The sequence below is a fragment of the Cyprinodon tularosa genome, unplaced genomic scaffold (assembly GCF_016077235.1).
Source record: "Cyprinodon tularosa strain WSP-4 unplaced genomic scaffold, ASM1607723v1 ctg1008, whole genome shotgun sequence".
NCBI lineage: Eukaryota > Metazoa > Chordata > Actinopteri > Cyprinodontiformes > Cyprinodontidae > Cyprinodon > Cyprinodon tularosa.
In genome coordinates this window covers 57,611-78,632 of record NW_024037792.1, presented here as the reverse complement: position 1 = coordinate 78,632, position 21,022 = coordinate 57,611, and the positions used below count along the sequence as shown (strand labels likewise).

Below are 21,022 nucleotides of genomic sequence, written 5' to 3'. Positions count from 1 at the left end.
TTCCCTCTTTTTCACTAGACTAATGTCACCCTTGACATTAAAATGTACTTCTCTTTAAACCACGTCCAAAGTGCGCTGTGAGCTGGACTTTGTCATAATCGGTTCATAATGACCTGCACGGCTCATAATGTGATTCATGCTGAATAAATCAGATTGATTACACTCATTACAGAGCCTGTCTTTAAGTGCAGTGGAGAACACACGCCCTCTAGTGGTAAAAACAAAACATAAACACTGAGAGTCAAAACTTGGAGAGAAACAAAAAAGATTCAGCCTCTATATCGTGCAATAACAAAATAACCACTAGATCATATTTTGAGTCAGTTTTGATCACAAATTACACAACCTCTACCATTTCCCCTCCATTGCGCCATTTGCTTGATGGAAAAATCCCTGGCAGGTCCTTGGGGTTAACTTATTGAATTCTCCTTTAAATTCACATAGTGGTACGTGAGAACATTTCACATGTAGAAAACCAACCATTAATGATGCGATCCTTCCCGATGATCAGTCTCTTCATCTATAAATCAGGAGCACACCCTGAATCTGTTGGTAATTGGTCAGCTTTGACTCGTTTATGTCAACCTTTCATTTCACTGCCATCTGGTCTTTAGGTTGCATCTCTAATGACTTCCTCACATAATGGTTGTAAGGACGACACCTCATGGGAGACGTAAACCATGTGGGACCTGCTCACGAGGCGGTTCCCTTCTCCCTAAGGGTGGTCACTCTGAGCATAAACTTCCTGGTGCTCCTGCGGTAACGTGGTTGGGTGAAATAAAACAAGATGGGGTCCAGGAAACTGTTCATGCTGGCAAATGGCCTTGTGCTCTTATAGACGATTGCAAAGAGGTTCCTCATCTTACAAGGGGCGTCAGGTAATGTTCGCACCACCAGGTACATGGTTTTAGTAAGATGGAAGGGAAGGAAGCTGATGCAGAACACAGCTGCCACCACCAGGATCATCCTAACAGCCCTGTCCCGTTTCTCCCCTGTGGCCACAGAGACCCCTTGGTAGGAAGCAGGACGGCACAAGACGTGGGCCATCCGACAGTAGCAGACCATCACACCCAGGAAGGGCAGCAAGAAGCCGATGAACGTGAGAACCATGCCGTAAGGATAGTAATCCAACGAGCGCTTTGGAGTGCTCAGATCATAGCATACTGTGCGGTTGCGCTGGATTCCTGTTGCGGCAAAGTTAAAAGTCGGCGCACAAAGGATGGCGACCACCACCCATACGGCTGCACAGATGAGCCACGCCATCTTGCGGCCACCTTGTTTGTGCCACACAGCAAAGGGGTGGCAGATTCCAATGTAGCGATGCACACTGATGCAGGTGAGGAAGAGGATGCTGCCGTGTAGATTACTGTAAAAGGAGAAGGAAGGGGTCAGTGTCATCAGCCTGTGAAGATGTTTGTATCTTTTAGTGTAAATAAACTAGAATTAAAACTGTGCGAAAGAATAAAACCAGAACCTTTAATCTACTTCTAGTAATTGTTTTTCTGTAATGTTAGTTATTTTCTCATGTCTTATGTCCAATCATGGCAATGTACGGAAGAGGATTAGGGCCACTGAAAAAATAAAAACGTTAACTGATTTTTAAAAATTATTTCAGTTTAATATGGGGAAAAAAGACAGAACTCTGACTTTAATCTCAGAATTCTGACTGAAACTTGACAGCTAACAAACATGTTAGTAACAAGCCGTAGCCATGTCTGTGTTAGAGACTAGTTCTCTTGTTTTAATCACCTTGTGCTCTTCCATTAAAGAAATAGCATCAACCCTCAGCCACGTAAAAAGTCGCCCAATTTCGTCATTTTCCACCAATGTGTTGTTTGGCCCTCCCAAAAAACTCACATCTTTGTCAGTGAAGTTGAGCGCTCCCACATCTCTTCCTTCATGGTGCCCATCTACATTAAGATCCAAATATTCGGAGAAAAAAGTCAGAATTCTGTGAAAAATGTCAAAATTCGGAGATAAAAATCTGAATTCTGAGAAAAAAGTCAGAATTCTAAGAAAAAAAATGAGAATTCTGAGATTAAAGTCAGAATTCTGACTTCTTTCTCAATATACTGAAATAAAACTTAAAAATCAGTTAACTGTTTTTATTTTTTTTAGTGGCCCTAATCCTCTTCCGTAGAAATGTGTTGTTTAGTTAGTGCTAAAAAAAAAAAGTAAAATGAACGAAAAAACATTTTTAAGATCTCCAGAATATATCTCAAACTCGTATGACTCAAACTATGTGGATGCCATAGTCCTCCAAGGAAAAAAACAAAGCAGCAACAAGCATTTTTAGCTGATGAGCAAGACATTTCACCAGGCCATATTTTAGTACAGTGAAGGAATTTGCGTAGAAAATGGACTCTATAAACCATTTTTTGGCACATTTTACAAACAGATGTACCAAAGTCTGTTCTTCATTGAAAGCCTTTAGATGGTTTTGATCCTTTTTCCAGGGAAATTTAAATAGGCTGTGTATTAGCGAACAATTTCATCATAAAAAAATATATATTTTAGCCCAAATCTCACCGTAAAAATTACCACTTTGCTTTGATTTAATTTCCAACTGCATCCGATGTGGGCCATTCCTAAAATTGTGTTGGTGGACACAAAAAATTATTTCCAAGGGCTTCAAAAAGGTCCTGAGACTCCTATGAACTACTAAAATAAAAAGTTAAATCTTTTAAAGAGTAAAAGAGGTCAGAAAGGCTTTGATTCAGCAAAGTCTGAACACAGGACCTCAGCAAAGCATCAGCCTTCAGTGGATCATAACCTTGCTGGAGTCCTAACACTATTAATCTCTGTCTTTGTTTTCCTTTATAAATAAACAGCAGTTTATTTTAATTTAGGACTAGAGGTGGGTAGAAATATTTTTATTCAGTTACATTTATTTGAGTAAAAATCTGAAAAAATTTACTTTTAGGAGTAGATTTACTGTGTCATACTTCTCATTTTTACTTGAGTAATATTCTTGTAAAAGTAAAATCTCTGATTATTCTGTCCACTGAGTAATTTAAATAATTCCAAAATCAGGTAAACATACAGTAAACAGTAGATATTAACTGTGGAAATTCATTATCTTATCCTAACATAAATATAGTTGTCATTGTATGGACTGGTTTTCTAAGTTTAATGCTGATAAGAAATTCGATAAAAGTATGTCTTTTGCATAATTCTTTTCTTTTATATTCATAACATTTATTTCTATTCTTTAGGCATTTGAGTCTTTAAAATGCCAGAATTGAACTTGTACATAAAGTCTGTTTCTCAGCAACATTTATAGACATTAAATCTGATTTTAGTATCCAACAGTTACCCAGTACTCAACTAGCCTTTTTATCAAATACTTTTCTATTTTTACTTGAGTAAAAAAAATGTTAAACTAGAGCTAATCTTACTTGACCTCTGCTTATGACTACTTTAATATTTCTATTCATGGTCCAAACTTAAGTAGAAAGAAATTAGGTAAAAAGAGCATATAAAATGGCAATAATTACATTCGGTGTTAGAGCCATAAACAAGAAATATTTAATTTATAGGAATATTTAGAATTTTTGTGCAAGGCTTTTTTTCTGTTATTATTGACATTTGTTGTAAGGTTAACATCAGTGCAGGTTTACTTTATTGTGATGTTTACTTTTATGTCTAAAGGCTTATTTCCTGTTTGAGTTTTCTCTGTAAATGGATACAGACTGTAGGAGGATGGAGCTATACCTTGTTTTGTTTTATTTTTTGAAAGAAAAGAAATTGCACCATCATTTGTCGTATGCCATATTTTTTGGATAAAGAATTTTTGGGTTACAAAAGACTGTTTTTCATGCATCCTTTACTTATCCAGGAGCGCAATGACAATGATACAGACATTGGATCTATTGCAATTAGAGGTGAGTATTGGCATGAGTGTTGCAATTCGATACATGTCGCGATACCTGGGTCGCGATAAGATATTATCACGATATTGCAGTATCACTATATATTGCCATTTTTTCCCCAGCTATCAAAATCAAATGATGAGATAAAACAGCAAGTGCTGTATATTTTCATCAGAAAATATTGATAAGGTATTATTATCCATGTTGTTTGGGGTTTTCTTCCACTGTGACTGCCTCAAATACAGATTTGGTGCTGCACGCACAGTTAAAGGACTCCACAGCGCTTTCTGCCAGAGTGGTGGTGCAGAGGTAGCCCATTTTCCCATCAATGTTTTATGTAACCATTTAAAAAAAAAAATCGATACTAAGAAGTGAAAGATCGATATTATATTGGGCAGCCAAATATCACGATATATCGCCAAAACGATTGTTTCCCACACCCCTAATTGCAATAACATTCGGGATGTCCCAATATTATTTTTTCATTTCCGATATAATGGCAATAATGAGGCTTTTAGGATGACAGATACGAATCTTAACCCAATCTGATATCAGTCATTCTTTGCTTTCTGATTATATAGTTTGTAATATTAGAAAAGGTTTCATCACATTAAGAGTTATGAGAATAACTGATTCATTGATTATTAACCAATCGGTTAGATGAACTTTAGACAGAAGCTTGGTTACATCAGAGATTTTACATGAAGGATGACATATATTGCTACATCCATTTATTGGCTGGTTTTAGACCCATTTCCGCTATCAATACCGGTTTGAGACATTCCTATAAAAATACAACATTAAGAAAAAAACAATAAAAGTAGAAATTCCATGAATTTTGAAAATCAGGTCGCCTACCTGTAAAACTGAAACCGGACCATTTTACAGGCAAACTCCCCAAAGGGCCAGTAGTCATGGCTTGCGTAGTTGTAGATGAGCAAAGGAAGAGACAGCACATACAGGAAGTCAGCTATGGCCAAGTTGAGCATATAGACGTTGTTCCGGGAGATGTGGGGCCTGGTCCTCCATATCTTTAGTATGACCACAGCGTTGAGAGGAACGCCAAGCACAAAGACAACGATGTACACCGTAGGCAGTAAGATCTGCTTAAAATCCTCCTTATAGGTGCAGCGTAAGGAGCTGACATTACTAGAGGTTCTGGCAGAGATGTCTGTGGTGATCGGTTCTGTGGGTTCTAAACTGGTAGAGAGGAACTCTGTAGCGAACATTGTGGAGATTAGAGTTTCAGTCGAGGGGGAGTTGAGAAAGTGTTGCATCTTTACAGCCTGTAGGACAGACAAAGAACAAAATGTTAAAGTCAGAAGTGAATATTTACCCGCAGGACATCATGATGGTGGCGATGAAACCAGTTTAAGGTGGTCTGTGTGTTTCTCATCCAAGGTAAACAAGAAAAAAAAACTTTTAATGCATTAGAAGCTGTTTTAAGGTCAAACCAAGTTAAACATTCAAGATGCCATACCTCTCCACCAGAGGGCAGAAAATATCCACTTTGGTGACAGAAATTATATTCTTAAATGATGCAGTTTACCAACAAATTTAGCTTAATGTGGAAGCGAAATGTGTGTAATATGTGCATCTTTTAGGCAGTGAAAGGGTGAGGAAGATAATGCAGTAAATCCATAGTGATATCCCTATGCTTTATCATTATATGATTATTTACAGTTTGAATCTATACAATTAAAAGCTGGTAAATACAAACATATTCCAAAAGACCTGAACCTTTAGCTGCAACAGAATTGGTTCACACACACATATATATATATATATATATATATATATATATATATATATATATATATATATATATATATATATATATATATATATATATATATATATATATATATATATATCTTTGTGGTTTTGACAATGACAGAAAGTTGAAGGGGCAAGAAAACATTTGCAAGCCTTGCTACTATTATTATTATTATTCTTTGAGAAAAAAAAAAAAAAAACTATAGGTCGTCTGGACTCTTTCACAGACCCCCAGCGTCTGCAGACAGAATAATCCAACAAGCACCCCTCTGACAATCAGCCCCATCCAAGCTTCTCAGGGAGAAAAGGAGTTGAGCAAGATAGTTTACTTAAGCTGCCAGCCCTACAGCTACAAAGGCCTGACTCACGGCATTTCACAACATGGTATTTGTAAAGACAAGTGAGAATTTTTTTTTTTTTTTTTTTTTTGTGTGTGGCTTTTTTCAGAACTGCACAACTCTGTGTGTTTTTCTCTAAAGAGTCTGCCTGCTGCCCTGGCCCTCCTTTCTGAGTAGGTGCAGGAATTTTGACGTAAGACTTCTGGTTTCCTGGTAATTGAGCATGAGACAGGAATAAGGCTTACAGTAAACCACAGATGTTCAACAAAAATTAATTATTACACAAAAAAACACCCAAAATGGAGGAAAATACTTCCTTCATGATTGAACTGTATCTAAAAACTCTGTTCTGTTTCATTCGGCTTTAAGATTTGCATGGAAATGCTCCTAAAACCAAAAGTGGTCAAGCAGGAAATTAACATTTTCATTTCCAAAGAAAGGGGCCAACGCCAGGTCAGGGCCAATCTGCACAATAGCAGGAAATAATTAAATCTACTGAATCAAATCAGAACATGAGGCATTTTGAATGCATCAGGACATCTAACAATTATTCAACCAGTTCACTGTTGTATGAATCAAGGTTAAATAGTAAAGATTCCAGGATTACAGCAGGAACAAGGTGATGCTTATCTTTCTCATACATTATTAACAATGCAGAGCAATGCCGATGCAGAACTGATTTGAAATTGATATTCTTTTAAAAAATCACATTCAAGAGACCTGCAGCTAACCTTGATAAAACTAAAACACAACGAGAAAGGATGAGCTGGATTTTTAAATGATCCAAATGTCCTATATTTATTTAAATTCAGCAGCATCCTTTAGATTTCTTAGCCAGCTAAAGATGCGCAATAAGAAGAAAATAATCTTTACCTGCAGAGGTGGAATCTAACAGCAAAATCCAACCTTTGCTTTGAGTAGTCTTATATGGATGGATGGATGGATGGATGGATGGATGGATGGATGGATGGATGGATGGATGGATGGATGGATGGATGGATGGATGGATGGATGGATGGATGGATGGATGGATGGATGGATGGATGGATGGATGGATGGATGGATTGATGGGAAAAAATAAGTTAACGATAAATTGTTTTTTTGGCTTAAAAAAAACAAGGAAAGTAGGCTACATAATTTTCAGGTTAACAACATTAATAAAATCAACCAGATTATCGTTCTCCTGTTTTATTTAGATACACAATCTCCGTATAAATCCTTATTGATTCCATCTAGAAAAGAATTGCCCTTTTCAGATTTGTCAGGGTTATATTTGCTGAGTGAATAATGAGGTGCGTGCAGGAAGCTGCAGAACCCTAGCTCATCCAAACGGCCAGTTAATATGAGCCAGACTACAAAATCGAAAACATTAGACCATGGTACTAACGTAATTGTGAGTTTGAGTTAGAAAGTTGCAACACAAATGTAGTCGCTCACAGATATCTGTTCCTATGTTCAGCTATAACAAGAGATGCACCAATCCATTTTATTTTCTGATCCAGTTTGATACCGATAATGGGCTGAGTGTATCGGCCGATATCCGATACTGATCTGATTCAATTGTTGAATTGATGAGCCATATATCTTGAATGTGAGTAAAGGCTTTAGCCTCGACATAAATAAGGTAACATTTTAACAGAGATATAAAAGCACTTTATATCATTTAAAAACAAATAAGCAGCGAAAAGAAAAAAAATCACAGTTCCATGTAAAATGCATTCAATTGGATCTCTGATATCCAACGTAATATCACAGATGTTCTAGGTAATTAATCACTATCAAAGCGGATCCGTTCATTTCTAGCTAGAACAAAATCTGAGAATTCGGAGGTTGAACCTGAACAAATGGGACTTAAGGGGAAAAAAATTAACCAACAAGCAAACAAACCTCCCCCCTTTAGAGAAAAGCAGCTCTGAGAGTTAGTTTCTTCAGCTGATATTTAGCCCCCGCCTCAGATGTGTTACAATGGAAATGTTTACTGAAGGGAAATTGGATATAGGATACAAACTCATATTACACCTCCAGCGACGCCACTGAGTTATTTCTGTTGACCTCCTGGTCTGTTTTTAAACACCTTGGAAGATGAGAGTCGCTGAACATATAGCGGTTATACCCTAATCTACATATGTAGATTTTTGTTTTTTTATTACGGCAGTTCTTCTACTTGTATTTCGGGACTAAGGGCTGCTGACTGGAGTAATCTGCCTGATTTTTATTACAATCAAATGGAACAACTTGCAAATATTATATTTAGATTTTTAATATCTACTTAACAATGGTTGTTTCTCAACAAGGACTGAGCAACAAAAACGAATGATACTGTATATAACCACAGAAACCTGATTAATATAAATAGAAAATATGTCTGATTGGTTTCTATAGGTTCAGTAATAGAAACGATGGATCCAGAACCATATATCTCATAGACTTAGACTAAGACAAATTTTAATTTCGATGCATACAGCTTTTCAACAGTGAATGAGCATCTTAGCAGTGAAATGAACATTTCCAGCAGTGAACAAACTGTAAACAGTATAAGAGAAAAGGAAAACCAGTTCAAAGACATGGTGCAAAAGGTACTGATACGGAAGGTTCAGAGTAGTGCAAAATAAATAAATAAATATGGTGAAAAATGCAGTTAAAGGGATTAGAAAATTCGCCATGTAGTGCAAATATAATGTTTACAAGTGTGATGCAGAACAGAACAGTCCATGGTGGGGGTATGAGGGGTCATTTATAACATTATGGGTTCGGGAAACGCAACGCTGGGATGAAATGTCTTTTATGGAGGGAAGAGGAGACCTGATGATGTTTCCTGCTGTTCTCACTTCTCTTCTCATGTTCCAGTCTGCGGCGCTGCAGCCTCCACACCACACAGTGAGACAGCTGCTCAGAACGCTCTCTATGGTGCTTCTGTAGAAGGTGGGGAGGATGGGTGTGGGCAGGTGGGCTCTCCTCATCCTCCGCAAGAAGTACATGCGTTTCTGTGCTCTTTTGACCAGTGAGGTTGTGTTTATAGTCCAGGTGAGGTTGTCTGTGATGTGAACCCCCAGGAATGACCACCTCTACAGCTGAGCTGTTGATGACCAGTGGAGCGTGGTTAGGCCAATTCTTTCTAAAGTCCAAGATGATCTCCTTCGTCTTCTCCACGCTCAGGATGAGGCTGTTATCTCTGCACCAGTCAACCAGCTGCTCCACCTTCTCTCTGTAGTCCAGGTCATTGTCGTCTCTGATGAGGCCCACCACCGTTGGTGTCTTCTAATTGGTGGTGAACCTGGGGGTGCAGTCACGTGCCATCAGAGTGAACAGCATCGGGCTCAGGAAGCAGCCCTGAGGGGAGCCTGTGCTTAGGGTGATGACATCAGAGGTGTTCTGTCCAACCTGGACTGACTGAAGTCTGTCTGTGAGGAAGTCTAGCAGCCAATTGGGGGTGACCTGCTGTAAAGGTTAACACTTATGTTTAAATACTATTAAGGTTACAATTACTTCAGTTTGGGCATTTTTCTCTCTCTTGTCCTTACTTCAAATAGTTATAACAAGCAAAAAGGTCAATAATTATAGATTTTACATGATATGAAAGGCTTATATTGTGACATGTTTTTCATCCACATCAAACAGCACTGATGCTACTTATATAAACATTTTTTAAGTGTTGGATAGCAGGTATAATCACCTCCAAGGTGTGGAGCTGAGGATGAGTCTGAGTAGTCTTTGGCTGTTGACTTCTACATATTTAGCAGCCATTTCTTTATGTGAAAACATGTGAAACAAGGCATCCAGATACAATGATGAGTTTAAAACCTTTTCTTAGGAGATTCCCAGCAGTGAGTATATGGTTGCAAAATAAATGATAGTGAGGCTCATTATTTTTAACTTAAAATCTTCATCGGGGAGGAAAGCCATTATTCACAAGCGTCACCACAATTAGGGATGTTCTGATCCATTATTATTATAAGAAATCGGTCCTATATTAGGAAAAAAAATGAGAATAGGTTTTTCTGGTTTCTAAAATCTACAATGTTTATTGTTTTGTTCTAGACCAGGACTAAATCTGAGAAAAAAATAGATGATATTTTTTTTTTACAAATGATACTTTCTGCCTTTGTCCTTTTACTGATTGCTCATGCTTAATTTTATTGCAGCGAAATAGCAGAAAATAAAAGAAAACTTACAACAACTGCCCTTTCACAAAATTAGTGTTAATTAGAATTAATCAAATATTTTCCTCTAGCCAGCTTCAAAGTGTAACATTTATAAGTTCAACAAAAACAAGAATTGCATTACTAATTTCTGATCATACTTTTTTTTTTGGGGTGTTTTTTTTTTTTTTTTTACAGGGTGGTTCAATTCGAGGTCTGCCAACAGGCACAGCTAAGAGCCACTCAGGTTTATTTTTAAACTACAGTCGCAAGACTGTGAGAGCAACTCGGTGCAAATAAGGCAGAATGAAGACTAAACATTACTGGGCTGTAAATTTACTGTTTGATACTGTTTTGATAGCTAAGCGTGTGGTTGTGTTAACATCAGGACTTGGCAAACTTTCCTGGAAACTGAGACATTAATAAAAAAATAATCAGAGTCTACAGCAGAAAATGAGGAAAAAGAAGCAGATTAACCAGCGAGTGTATAAAAGAAATGAAAATTTAAAGCCTGAAATAATTAAATATTAAACCGATATATCGCAGCTATACGTAGCCTTTACTGAAGAGCAGTCACTCCACATTCCTTCAGCCAGTTGCAGAATTGGTTATCTAACAGATAACAGTCATTTAAGGCCAAAATTAATGGTTCTGGACTGAAAATCTCTGTTTTGCTGTAATGCCTCAGAACAGGATGCATAAATGACCAGAAGGAAGAGATAAAAAGTTCACAGAAGCAAGCTGGGAAATATTTGGCTCTTCTAACTTCCCCATTTTAGATCTACACTCACCGGCCACTTTATTAGGTACACCTGTCCAACTGTTCGTTAACACTTAATTTCTAAGCAGCCAATCACATCGCGGCAACTCAGTGCATTTAGGCATGTAGACATGGTCAAGACAATCTCCTGCAGTTCAAACCGAGCATCAGTATGGGGAAGAAAGGTGATTTGAGTGACTTTGAACGTGGCATGATTGTTGGTGCCAGAAGGGCTGGTCTGAGTATTTCAGAAACTGCTGATCTACTGGGATTTTCACGCACAACCATCTCTAGGGTTTACAGAGAATGGTCAGAAAAAGAAAAAACATCCAGTGAGCGGCAGTTCTGTGGGCGGAAATGCCTTGTTGATGCCAGAGGTCAGAGGAGAATGGCCAGACTGGTTCGAGCTGATAGAAGGGCAACAGTGACTCAAATAACCACCCGTTAGAACCAAGGTGGGCAGAAGAGCATCTCTGAACGCACAGTACGTCGAACTTTGAGGCAGATGGGCTACAGCAGCAGAAGACCACACCGGGTGCCACTCCTTTCAGCTAAGAACAGGAAACTGAGGCTACAATTTGCACAAGCTCATCGAAATTGGACAATAGAAGATTGGAAAAACGTTGCCTGGTCTGATGAGTCTCGATTTCTGCTGCGACATTCGGATGGTAGGGTCAGAATTTGGCGTCTACAACATGAAAGCATGGATCCATCCTGCCTTGTATCAACGGTTCAGGCTGGTGGTGGTGGTGTCATGGTGTGGGGAATATTTTCTTGGCACTCTTTGGGCTCCTTGTTACCAATTGAGCATCGTTGCAACGCCACAGCCTACTGAGTATTGTTGCTGACCATGTCCATCCCTTTATGACCACAATGTACCCAACTTCTGATGGCTACTTTCAGCAGGATAATGCGCCATGTCATAAAGCTGGAATCATCTCAGACTGGTTTCTTGAACATGACAATGAGTTCACTGTACTCAAATTGCCTCCACAGTCACCAGATCTCAATCCAATAGAGCATCTTTGGGATGTGGTGGAACGGGAGATTCGCATCATGGATGTGCAGCCGACAAATCTGCGGCAACTGTGTGATGCCATCATGTCAATATGGACCAAACTATCTGAGGAATGATCCAGCACCTTGTTGAATCTATGCCACGAAGAATTGAGGCAGTTCTGAAGGCAAAAGGGGGTCCAACCCGTTACTAGCATGGGGTACCTAATAAAGTGGCCGGTGAGTGTATATTAACTTTCTCCACTCCAAACCAAACTGTTATCCACTCCATGGCGCCCGTATTTAGTCTTTTTCTAAACTAGAATAAAGCTGACGAGTTAAAAGAATTTCTAATTGCATAAAACAATCGCATATATCTGCAGAATACTACATAAATCTACCATAATCCAGCAGGAAAACGAAAGCAGACGACCACATGCCTCCTGCTTCTTGTTTCAATTAGACGAAACAGACAATGATTATCCTGGTCAATGCTGGGTTGCTATTGGTGAGGACAGGCGCTGTGGCCTTCACACAGGATATTTTAAACTAATCAGCAGCTCCCTGAATAGATAGAGAGGCGCTGAGGAGAGCTGGAGTGTTGACATGAGCGCGCTGCTTGCCATATGGCATAATAAACCCCCCCCTTAGGTTTATGAAGAATGCCTGCAATCATCTGTCCAGGTTGGACACCTGCTCCTCCTGTTGTTCTTGTCTGCATGAATCGCTTTCCCCCCCTCAAAGACAAACACAGGATATTCTTATAGATCCTAAAGGAACTGTTGTGCAGCTTGTTATGACTGGAGGCAAATGATGCAACAAAAATCAAACCTGTTAATTTTTGTGAGATTATGGAGGGATTTATTGGCACAGAAAGATTGACAGGAGATGTCAGGGGTACAACTCAAATCCGGAGTCCTCAGTCATCAGCTGTCCCAGGATTTAAATCTATCATTCCCCTCCTCTCATGTGGGATGACTAGAACCAAAAGAAAAGACTAACAGACATCAGCTAATGCTGTTCCTTTAAAAATCCTTTTTTCTCAAAAAAAAAAGTCTGCATGTTGAGCTGCAGGGAATAAACCATGCAGGATGAAAGAATTGCGGACAGATCACCGAGATGATGACCAAACATCCGCACCTCTGGTTTATTTTCAGCGCTCGTTTGAGCTCATTTCCATCGGAGCTCAGAAGAAATTGAAGTCATTTGTTGTAATGCGCCTTAATTGCTTGTTTACAGGCTTCTCCTCCTAAATGAGTTTGATCTGATATCAGGAGGCAGCATGATTGGCACAAGCAAGTCAGGCACCAGTTACCCTTCAAAAAACCTATTTGGTTTAACTTAAAGATCAATATAAGTAAAGTACATGAGAACAGTTCATTTTGTCTCTTAAACCAGCTGTCCAGAAACATCTTATCCGTCAGTGGATAAGATAAAGCTGCACTGAAGGATGTCAGGGAGGCAGATTAAATTGGTCAAAAAACATTTCACATCACAAACAAAATTATTCCTCTTTTAAAAACAAGAATTCTCAAAATTCCAGATTTGTAAAACTCAAATCTTATCATTAACATTCTGGAGCATTTGAGTGTAAAAAATGTATCATTAGGAGTTTTTTTTATTTTTCCTTTATATTGCAGAAATCATGAGAAAGCACAATAGTAATAGTCGCTTACGCCCCACTAGCGTCAAGGACTATTTTTAATGTTTACCGATTTAGATCAGCTTCACTTCAAAGTTGTTTTCCCATACTTAGCTTTAATCCTTTGAAAACAGAAAGCAAAAAAAAACATCTAATAAACTCAGACATCTAATTTACCGTAAATTTTCTTTGTTTTCTATGCCAATGTACAAGACCATATCAAATCCCACCATTTTCCAGCATACCTTGGAAATTTTAGGGCTGACTTGAGTTTGGGTGCTGACCTCTGAATTGCAACATGTTTTCAAATGTATTGTAGTAGGTGCAGTCCCGGCATGATGACACAAGTTCTACTTCAAAAGAGAAAACCTCATCCAGGTAACGCACGCCTATTCTTCTGAGTCTGACTCACTCACTAAATGGCACAGATAGTTTTACTATTCAAGAGCTACAAGAAAAACTTTCTGATTCTGTGGAAAAAAACATTATCTTAATAGAAAAACACATTGGATCCCTGGAGTGGCTGCGTGCACTCACTTACCGGTACTTACAGTTGGCCTATATCAAAAGCAGATCTATGATTAATGCACAAAGTCTGACTATTTGGTCAATGCACATTTTCCCCTGAGCTTCAGTTTCTTACTTTTTAGTTTTGTTTTCCACAAATTAAAACTATACCTAAGAGTATGGGTGTTGAAGCATAAGACCACAACTGTAATCTAACTTCAACTCTAAACAAAAACTAGAAAAATGTCCCAGGTTCTCAAATTTAATGCATTTAATAAATGAGGTAAAATCAACAGCTCAAACTGACTGACTGGCGCATCTTTTGAAAAAACAAGTTACTCGCTGAGAATCCACAAATATTTTCGTCCTTCACCCCTTGTTTTTTTTTTCCTCTGTCTTAATTATTATTGTTCCAATATAATCTAGTCATAAAAACATGTTTTGCCCACCTTCAGTAGTTGTAATGTTTCTACAAACACATTCAGCCAGACACACGTCTTATCAGAGGCTTAACAGGCTTCCAGATAGAGGCAGTGTGGTTGATGTTGTCACGAGACAACAGGAAGAAAAATGCAAGCCCAGCGAGAGCAGACAGTGTGAAATGTAAATACGAAAAAAGATTTGTTGTTTTTACACTGAATGCATCCTGAATCGATAATTGACGGAAATGATGATGCCTTTTGTTGTTTTATTGAAGATCGGGATCCATCTCCTGGGAGGCCCAAAGAAGACCGAATGATAACATCCACTTGATATAAGAACTTTAGACTATTTACTAATCAAGTTTAGCTTTGATTCTTTATTCTCACAGTAATTTAACACCTCCCAACCCAAACGGCATCACACTCATCTAGGTCAGACAGACAAAACGCCCACAGAAGCCCAACTACTGACAAGCGGAAAGCGATCTGCTGTAAAATCACAGCCCCTCAGAGGGCTTGTCAAGTCTTTTCATGCAAAAGCTTATGTAAAGTACTCAATCATAAAGTTTGTGTTATTAAAGCTTATCTTTACCAAACTAAAACTCAATGCTACACAAAAACACCCCAAAAGTTACAGATAGAGACTAGAATCTGAAAACAATGCAAGGGTGTTTGTTTTATAAGCATTTAGCATTTAATGGCACCAAAATCATCAAGCTATCTTACACCGCTATCATAAATAACATAACGCTCACTTTGATCCTTTTAAATTGGGTTTTTTTTGTGCCATTACTCTACCAGAAGCTTATTGATGTGTAATAACAGAATACTTAAAAGTAAATTAGGTTATGTGTAGCTCTGTCTTTATACAGAAGCCCGGTTTGTTTTTGTGGACACTTTGTGCACAGAAAGTGATAAGCTTGTCAAGGCCGTAGCTTCATAACAATCTCCATGATGTGTTTCTGTCATGATCTGGCCTGTTTGCTCTCCCTTAATTAGTCATTCCTTTCACCTGCCCTCTTCCCTCCCTGCCTCATTATAATTAATTCCCCTCACCTGTTTCCTCTGGTTTATATTCAGTTCAGCCTGAGCATTCAGTGCCAGATCATTGCTTGTCTTTCTGTCAGTCTTTCTGTTCAGTTTTTATTTGGTTCATGTCCTGGATCCTGGCAGCCAGTGGAAAGAGGGTTTTAGTGTTTGTCTCGTCTCCTGATCGTCCACTGTTCCTCCCCTGCGGAGTCCTCTGGGTTTTTGGCTCATTATGGGGGGGGGGTTCAGTTTTTATCTAAGTAAGCCTGGCTCCTGGCTGGAGACCAGTTTAAAGTCTGCTTCAAGTTCCGGTTCCACGTCCTGTCTCGGCTACCCTCTTCCACTGAGCCTGCCTGTCTGCACCTGATCCTGTCTGCTCCTGTGCGTGACCACCTGGTCATGCTTCTGGTCCCAGTAAGACTCTGAACCCTCCTGGAAGCCTGTGGTTGCATGGAAGTCTGGATCCTGCCACCTCTGTCTGTTCCTGTCTGTTCTGGATCCCTGACCAGGATCAGCTTCCACCATCACCTCTGGGACTGCAGCACTGGGACACTTGTGGTCTGTACTGTTAAACCAGGTAAGTGACCAACACAGTTAATCTTCTATTGGTTGATCGTGGTCACTTACCTGTGTTTCCTCCCTAGAGTGTCTGAGATTGGGCGGTGCCCCGCCCCCCCTGCCTGCAGTGTCCTCGAGCCACAGCTCCGCTTTCTTTTTGTTTTTATTTTAATAAACCTTTTGAACTTTCCTACTGACTGTCTCTCCTGAATACTGGGTCCATCTGTCCTCGGTTCATGACAGTTTCCTTCTAAATTACAAAAAAGTCACTCATGAGGATTGGAGTTTTATGTGAATATTAGTGGTTTTGCAGTCCTAACTGCTATCCTGGCTTTGAGTGCAGGAAAGTGTGCGTTTATATATGTGAATGTGGCTCTAGTGCAAAACGTTCTGATATGTTATTATCCCTAGAAAGTGCTTTACAAGTCAGCTTTTCTTATTATTAGTTTTAAATAAATGATTTCTTAAAGAAACATGTTTAAATCAAAGGTGCAGCTTTCTTGCTAATTCCAGATCTAAAAATGCCGATTCCGATTTGTTTAAAAACTGACGCCATCAGTTGTTATAAAGTCATAATAAGCCTTTCATACTGAAATTGTATTTTATTGGAAAGCATTAAATAATGCCAGTTAAATAACAATAAAAACTTGTTAAAACTTCACATGAACTAGTGCTCTCAGACATAGAGGAAAAGTTTAGAGTATTACCAGTGCTGAATTTTCAGACCTTTGCAGAGGAACATAAGAAAAATCGATGGATTGGATCATTTAATATGCAAATATCTGCTGATTACTCATCAACCAGAAACAGAAAATCGAGGCGGATCCATTATTGTTCCCCTAGTTTTAATATATAAAAGCAACAACCTCCAAGCAGCCAAGAAACATAAAGATGCAATTAAACACTGGGAGAAATACTTGGGAAAATATCATCACCAGATTCCTTTGTTGATTTCTGGCATAGCTTTACTAATGGCATTTGAAATCTGATACCATTTTTCTGCAGATCATCATACCTTGTTGCTTGCTTCCAGTAAAAACTTGCAGCATCGGTTGAAAGAATGAAGCCTGACAGGGGCTTAGGTTCTCCCTATTCTATACAAAATAGGATAAGTTAACATCAATCGGTTAAAGAGCTTTGCAAAAATATTCACAAAACTTGAATATAAAAAGAATAAACTCACATTGAAGCCACACAATGCAGTGTTTGGTTTGGATTTTAGTTAATAGACTAAAGAAGAATACAAGAAAGGTTTTTTGGTTCTCTTTTAAGCAGAAAAATAATAAAATATAAGTGCATCTGACTTCAACAAAACAAAATTAAATGATAAACATTTGGTTTTATGTTGATAAAGTAATTTAAGGTGGGATTCAGTTACTTTTATTAAACACTTATTTATTAAACATTGCAGGACCCCTGATTTAGTGGCTCAGTCCAGACATAAATTCCACAGAGAAACTAAGAAAAAAACATGAAATCTGACATTCTCTGATGTTCATATCTACATTGTCTGAGGATGAAAGGTCAGAAATCTTAGTTTCTAAAAGTGAAAAACTAGTAACCTTTGAATGACTTACAGCATTAATTGTTTCAGATTTTTATATATATAAAAAAAACATGGTACAAAACCATTTGGCAATTTCTCTCCCCTTTATAAAAATGCACCACTTTTTGTTTAGGTGAACTTTAAAACAGGTGTGAAAGTTTGCTTAGTTAAGCTGTTTTATATGATCTTTTCATTAGATCCGCTGCCATAACAGAAAAAAAACACGCTCAGTTGATTCAAGCTGCAGATTTATCCATTATATACTGTCAGTTTCGAAAGCCTTAATGATTAAAGCGATCTGCCATAAAATACTTAATATTTAACTCCAGTGGAATGCTTTTCACCAGAAGCAACTTTGGTGTATTGATTACACAAGGTTTGCTTTTTAATCGCGAAGTTTCCTCTAGGGAATACCAAGAAAAACATGGAAATAACTCATAAAGAAGCGTAACTTACCCCGGGCCACATTAAGAAACGCTTGAATTGACCATGAGGCTTCGGTTTCTTCCTCTGTATCGCAGCGGGGAGTAAACTGTGCGCTGAGCTGAGGTGTGAGCAGGTGTCCGCTTCTGTCCGTCTGCTGCAGCTCTGGAGCTGAGCTGGAGCTCCTTGGCGCGCGCTCTGTTGTGTCTCCACCACCACGTGAAGAGGCGCGCGCTTTCTAACAAAGGCAGCGGGTTAACAACCAAGCTCTAGACAAAAAACAGGGGCGTCAGCTGACACAATACAATACAGGGGCACAATAGGGCACAAAAAATGCGAGCGCGTAAAGCTGGCATTTTGGGTAATTATTAATTTTTTTTAAAGCATGGGCACAGATGCAAGCACGCAAGCAAATATTTTATAGCACTTATTTATTATTATAAAGCGTTAGAAATTGTACAATCAGATTGTTATTCTCTGCATCATTAAATATCTACCTGAACCAAACTGAATTGAATTGGCCCACTTGTGAACTTAAAGGAGAATGCCATTTTTTTTTTTTTTTTACATTGGCCCCTTGATTTTTACGTTATTACATCATGTTCTACTCAGCCATATGACTTTTGTGTCATTTGGAGCTGTTCCAAAGATTTTCAATTTTGTAATATCCAAGTAATGTCTTTCTATGGGCAACGACTTGAAGTCACAAACTAAACTGTTCATAATTTATCATTTATGGTACGCCAGCATTCATAACATGTAGGCAAATCACTGTCCCCCAGACATCCGCGGTTATAAATTTTATATTTATTTATTTTTAAAACAAAGCGGCGTATGTATGACATCATCCGCGCGCCAGACTGGAGTTGTGAGAGGCAGCCCGGGCCACAGGCGGCTACGCTCTACTCCTTCTATTCATTCGGCGAGCTAATCTGAATCGTTCAATTCCATTTCGAGAGCGAGATCATCTGTGGTAGTAGCACTAGACATCTTCCAGGCATGTGAGTAAAACTAGCAACAGTTCAGCGGACAGGAAGAATGAATGGTAGCTGGCGCGCACGGATGACGTCATAAACACGCCGCTTTGTTTTTAAAAGATATAAATATAAAAAATATAACCGCGGATGTCTGGGGGACAATGATTCGCCTACATGTTATAAATGCTGGCGTACCATAAAGAATAAATTATGAACAGTTTAGTTTGTGCCTTCAACTCGTTGCCCATAGTAAGACGTTACTTGGATTACAAACCCGAATATGTTCGGAACAGCTCCAAATGACACAAAACTCATATAGCTGAGTAGAACATGATGTAATAATGTAAAATCAAGGGCCCAATGTAAAAAAACGATGTTCCCCTTTAACTGTATATCTCTAATCCACTACTGATGAACGCACAGGTTATCTTCATTTAATATCTGTCAGCAAACATGAACTTGAAAACCGAAAACTTGAAATGTGAAACTGTAAAAGAAAAAAAAAACTAAACAAAAAAAGATCTGGAAGTTCATTTTTTTACAGTAAATGGTAGCATCTCGGCCAGTGGCAGCTGGTGGAGTTTTCTCCAGGGGAAGCTATAAATTCAAAATAGACATACAAAAAAAGTCAACCGTATACTAATTTATCACACCAGTGTATTTATATGAATGCCAACAACAACAAAAATTATAAAAACAAAACATAATTCCATTTTGTTTACATTTTGTCCATATATCTTGCCCCCCTGAGGCTTCTTGAAGGTAAATCTGTGTTTTGCATGGTTCAATATTGTGTCACAAACCTAAGAAAATAATGTACCAGTTTAATAATGGGGGAATCTATTGGTCAGCTTTATATTTTTGCAATTGTTTTCTGAGAAAGTGTTTATTTATTAGCAACTATGCAGATTAAAAAACATCTAGAAGGAGTAGACTATATTCTATTATTTTCCATGTGAATCCCAGATTGTTCATTCTTCTTTAAAGTGCTTTAAATCAGTCCTGACTCTCTTTATCCATGCTGGGTCACATCCTGATTTTTGAAAAAGGAGGCAGGGAAAGCAGAATAAAGCTATATGCTATATCCTGGAAAAGGATGTTTCTTGCACCATTTCTCTCCCTCTCTCCAATGCGTCTGCACTGTGGCGGGAGGCGGTGAGCATATCCACTTCCTGTCAGCTTGGGGCGCACCAGAGCTGGGGCAGATCTGTGAGAGATGAGCTGTGAAAGTGTAAAATAAATTAATTAGGGATGCACGATATAATCGGCCCCCTATCGGTATCGGCCTGTATCCGCCTTAAAACTGAATATCGAACATCGGCCACCCCACCGATATTTAACCCGATATTTGATCAGATTCTGAGTTTCTAAAGTCTAAAAAAAAAATAAAAATATTACTTCTTCTTCTTCTTTTTACAGACTAAAAAACTTCTAAAGACGAGGGAAAAAATATTGATACATTAAAATATCACAATATCTTCATATGCTGATATATTGCCATTTAAAAACACCATATCAATCTCTTTTACTAATGAAATATTGCTATATGTCATCGTTATGCTACGAAATCCCCCGAAAATTCATGAAATTTTGCCATATTTTTATATGTTGATATATTGACGCGGTATCGATCTATTTTACTAACAAAATCTCACAAGAATTTGCAAAATATCACGGGAGTTTGTAAAAGAAAGATGAAATTTCACGAGATTTTGAAAGTAAAATAGATTGATACCGCGTTTTTAAAAATCTATTTGATATCAGCATATGAACATATATTTGAGTATATTATTTTTCAAAGTGTCAGAAATGGATAACAAAACTGCTATTTTCAATGACTACTTATTTTTGTCCAGCTTTAACATCAGTATCGATATCGGTTATCAGCTACATGAGTTTTAAAATATCGGCATATCGGATATCGGCCAAAATCCCAATATCGTGCATCCCTAAAATTAATTTTAAAATCCCTGCCCCAGACTTCCCAGGCATACCCATGCACCGCAGATCCACAACGGGGCACATGCCCCTATGAAA

At 38.3% G+C, this 21,022-nt stretch overlaps 1 protein-coding gene across 2 annotated transcripts; it reads right to left on the bottom strand.

Annotated features, from left to right (window-relative positions):
- Positions 1-289: 289 nt before the first annotated feature.
- On the bottom strand, positions 290-18,239 carry LOC119777833 (P2Y purinoceptor 3). Of its 2 annotated transcripts, XM_038276847.1 has the most exons (4): positions 18,042-18,239; positions 17,055-17,133; positions 4,731-5,158; positions 290-1,366 (listed from the first exon to the last, which is right to left on the bottom strand). In XM_038276847.1, exons 3-4 carry the CDS (start codon positions 5,147-5,149, stop codon positions 694-696), a joined length of 1,092 nt encoding a protein of 363 aa, XP_038132775.1. In that variant the 5' UTR covers positions 5,150-5,158; positions 17,055-17,133; positions 18,042-18,239; the 3' UTR covers positions 290-693. The 2 variants fall into 2 exon arrangements, with proteins under 2 accessions (XP_038132775.1, XP_038132768.1); XM_038276840.1 differs by lacking the exon at positions 17,055-17,133.
- Positions 18,240-21,022: the final 2,783 nt, after the last annotated feature.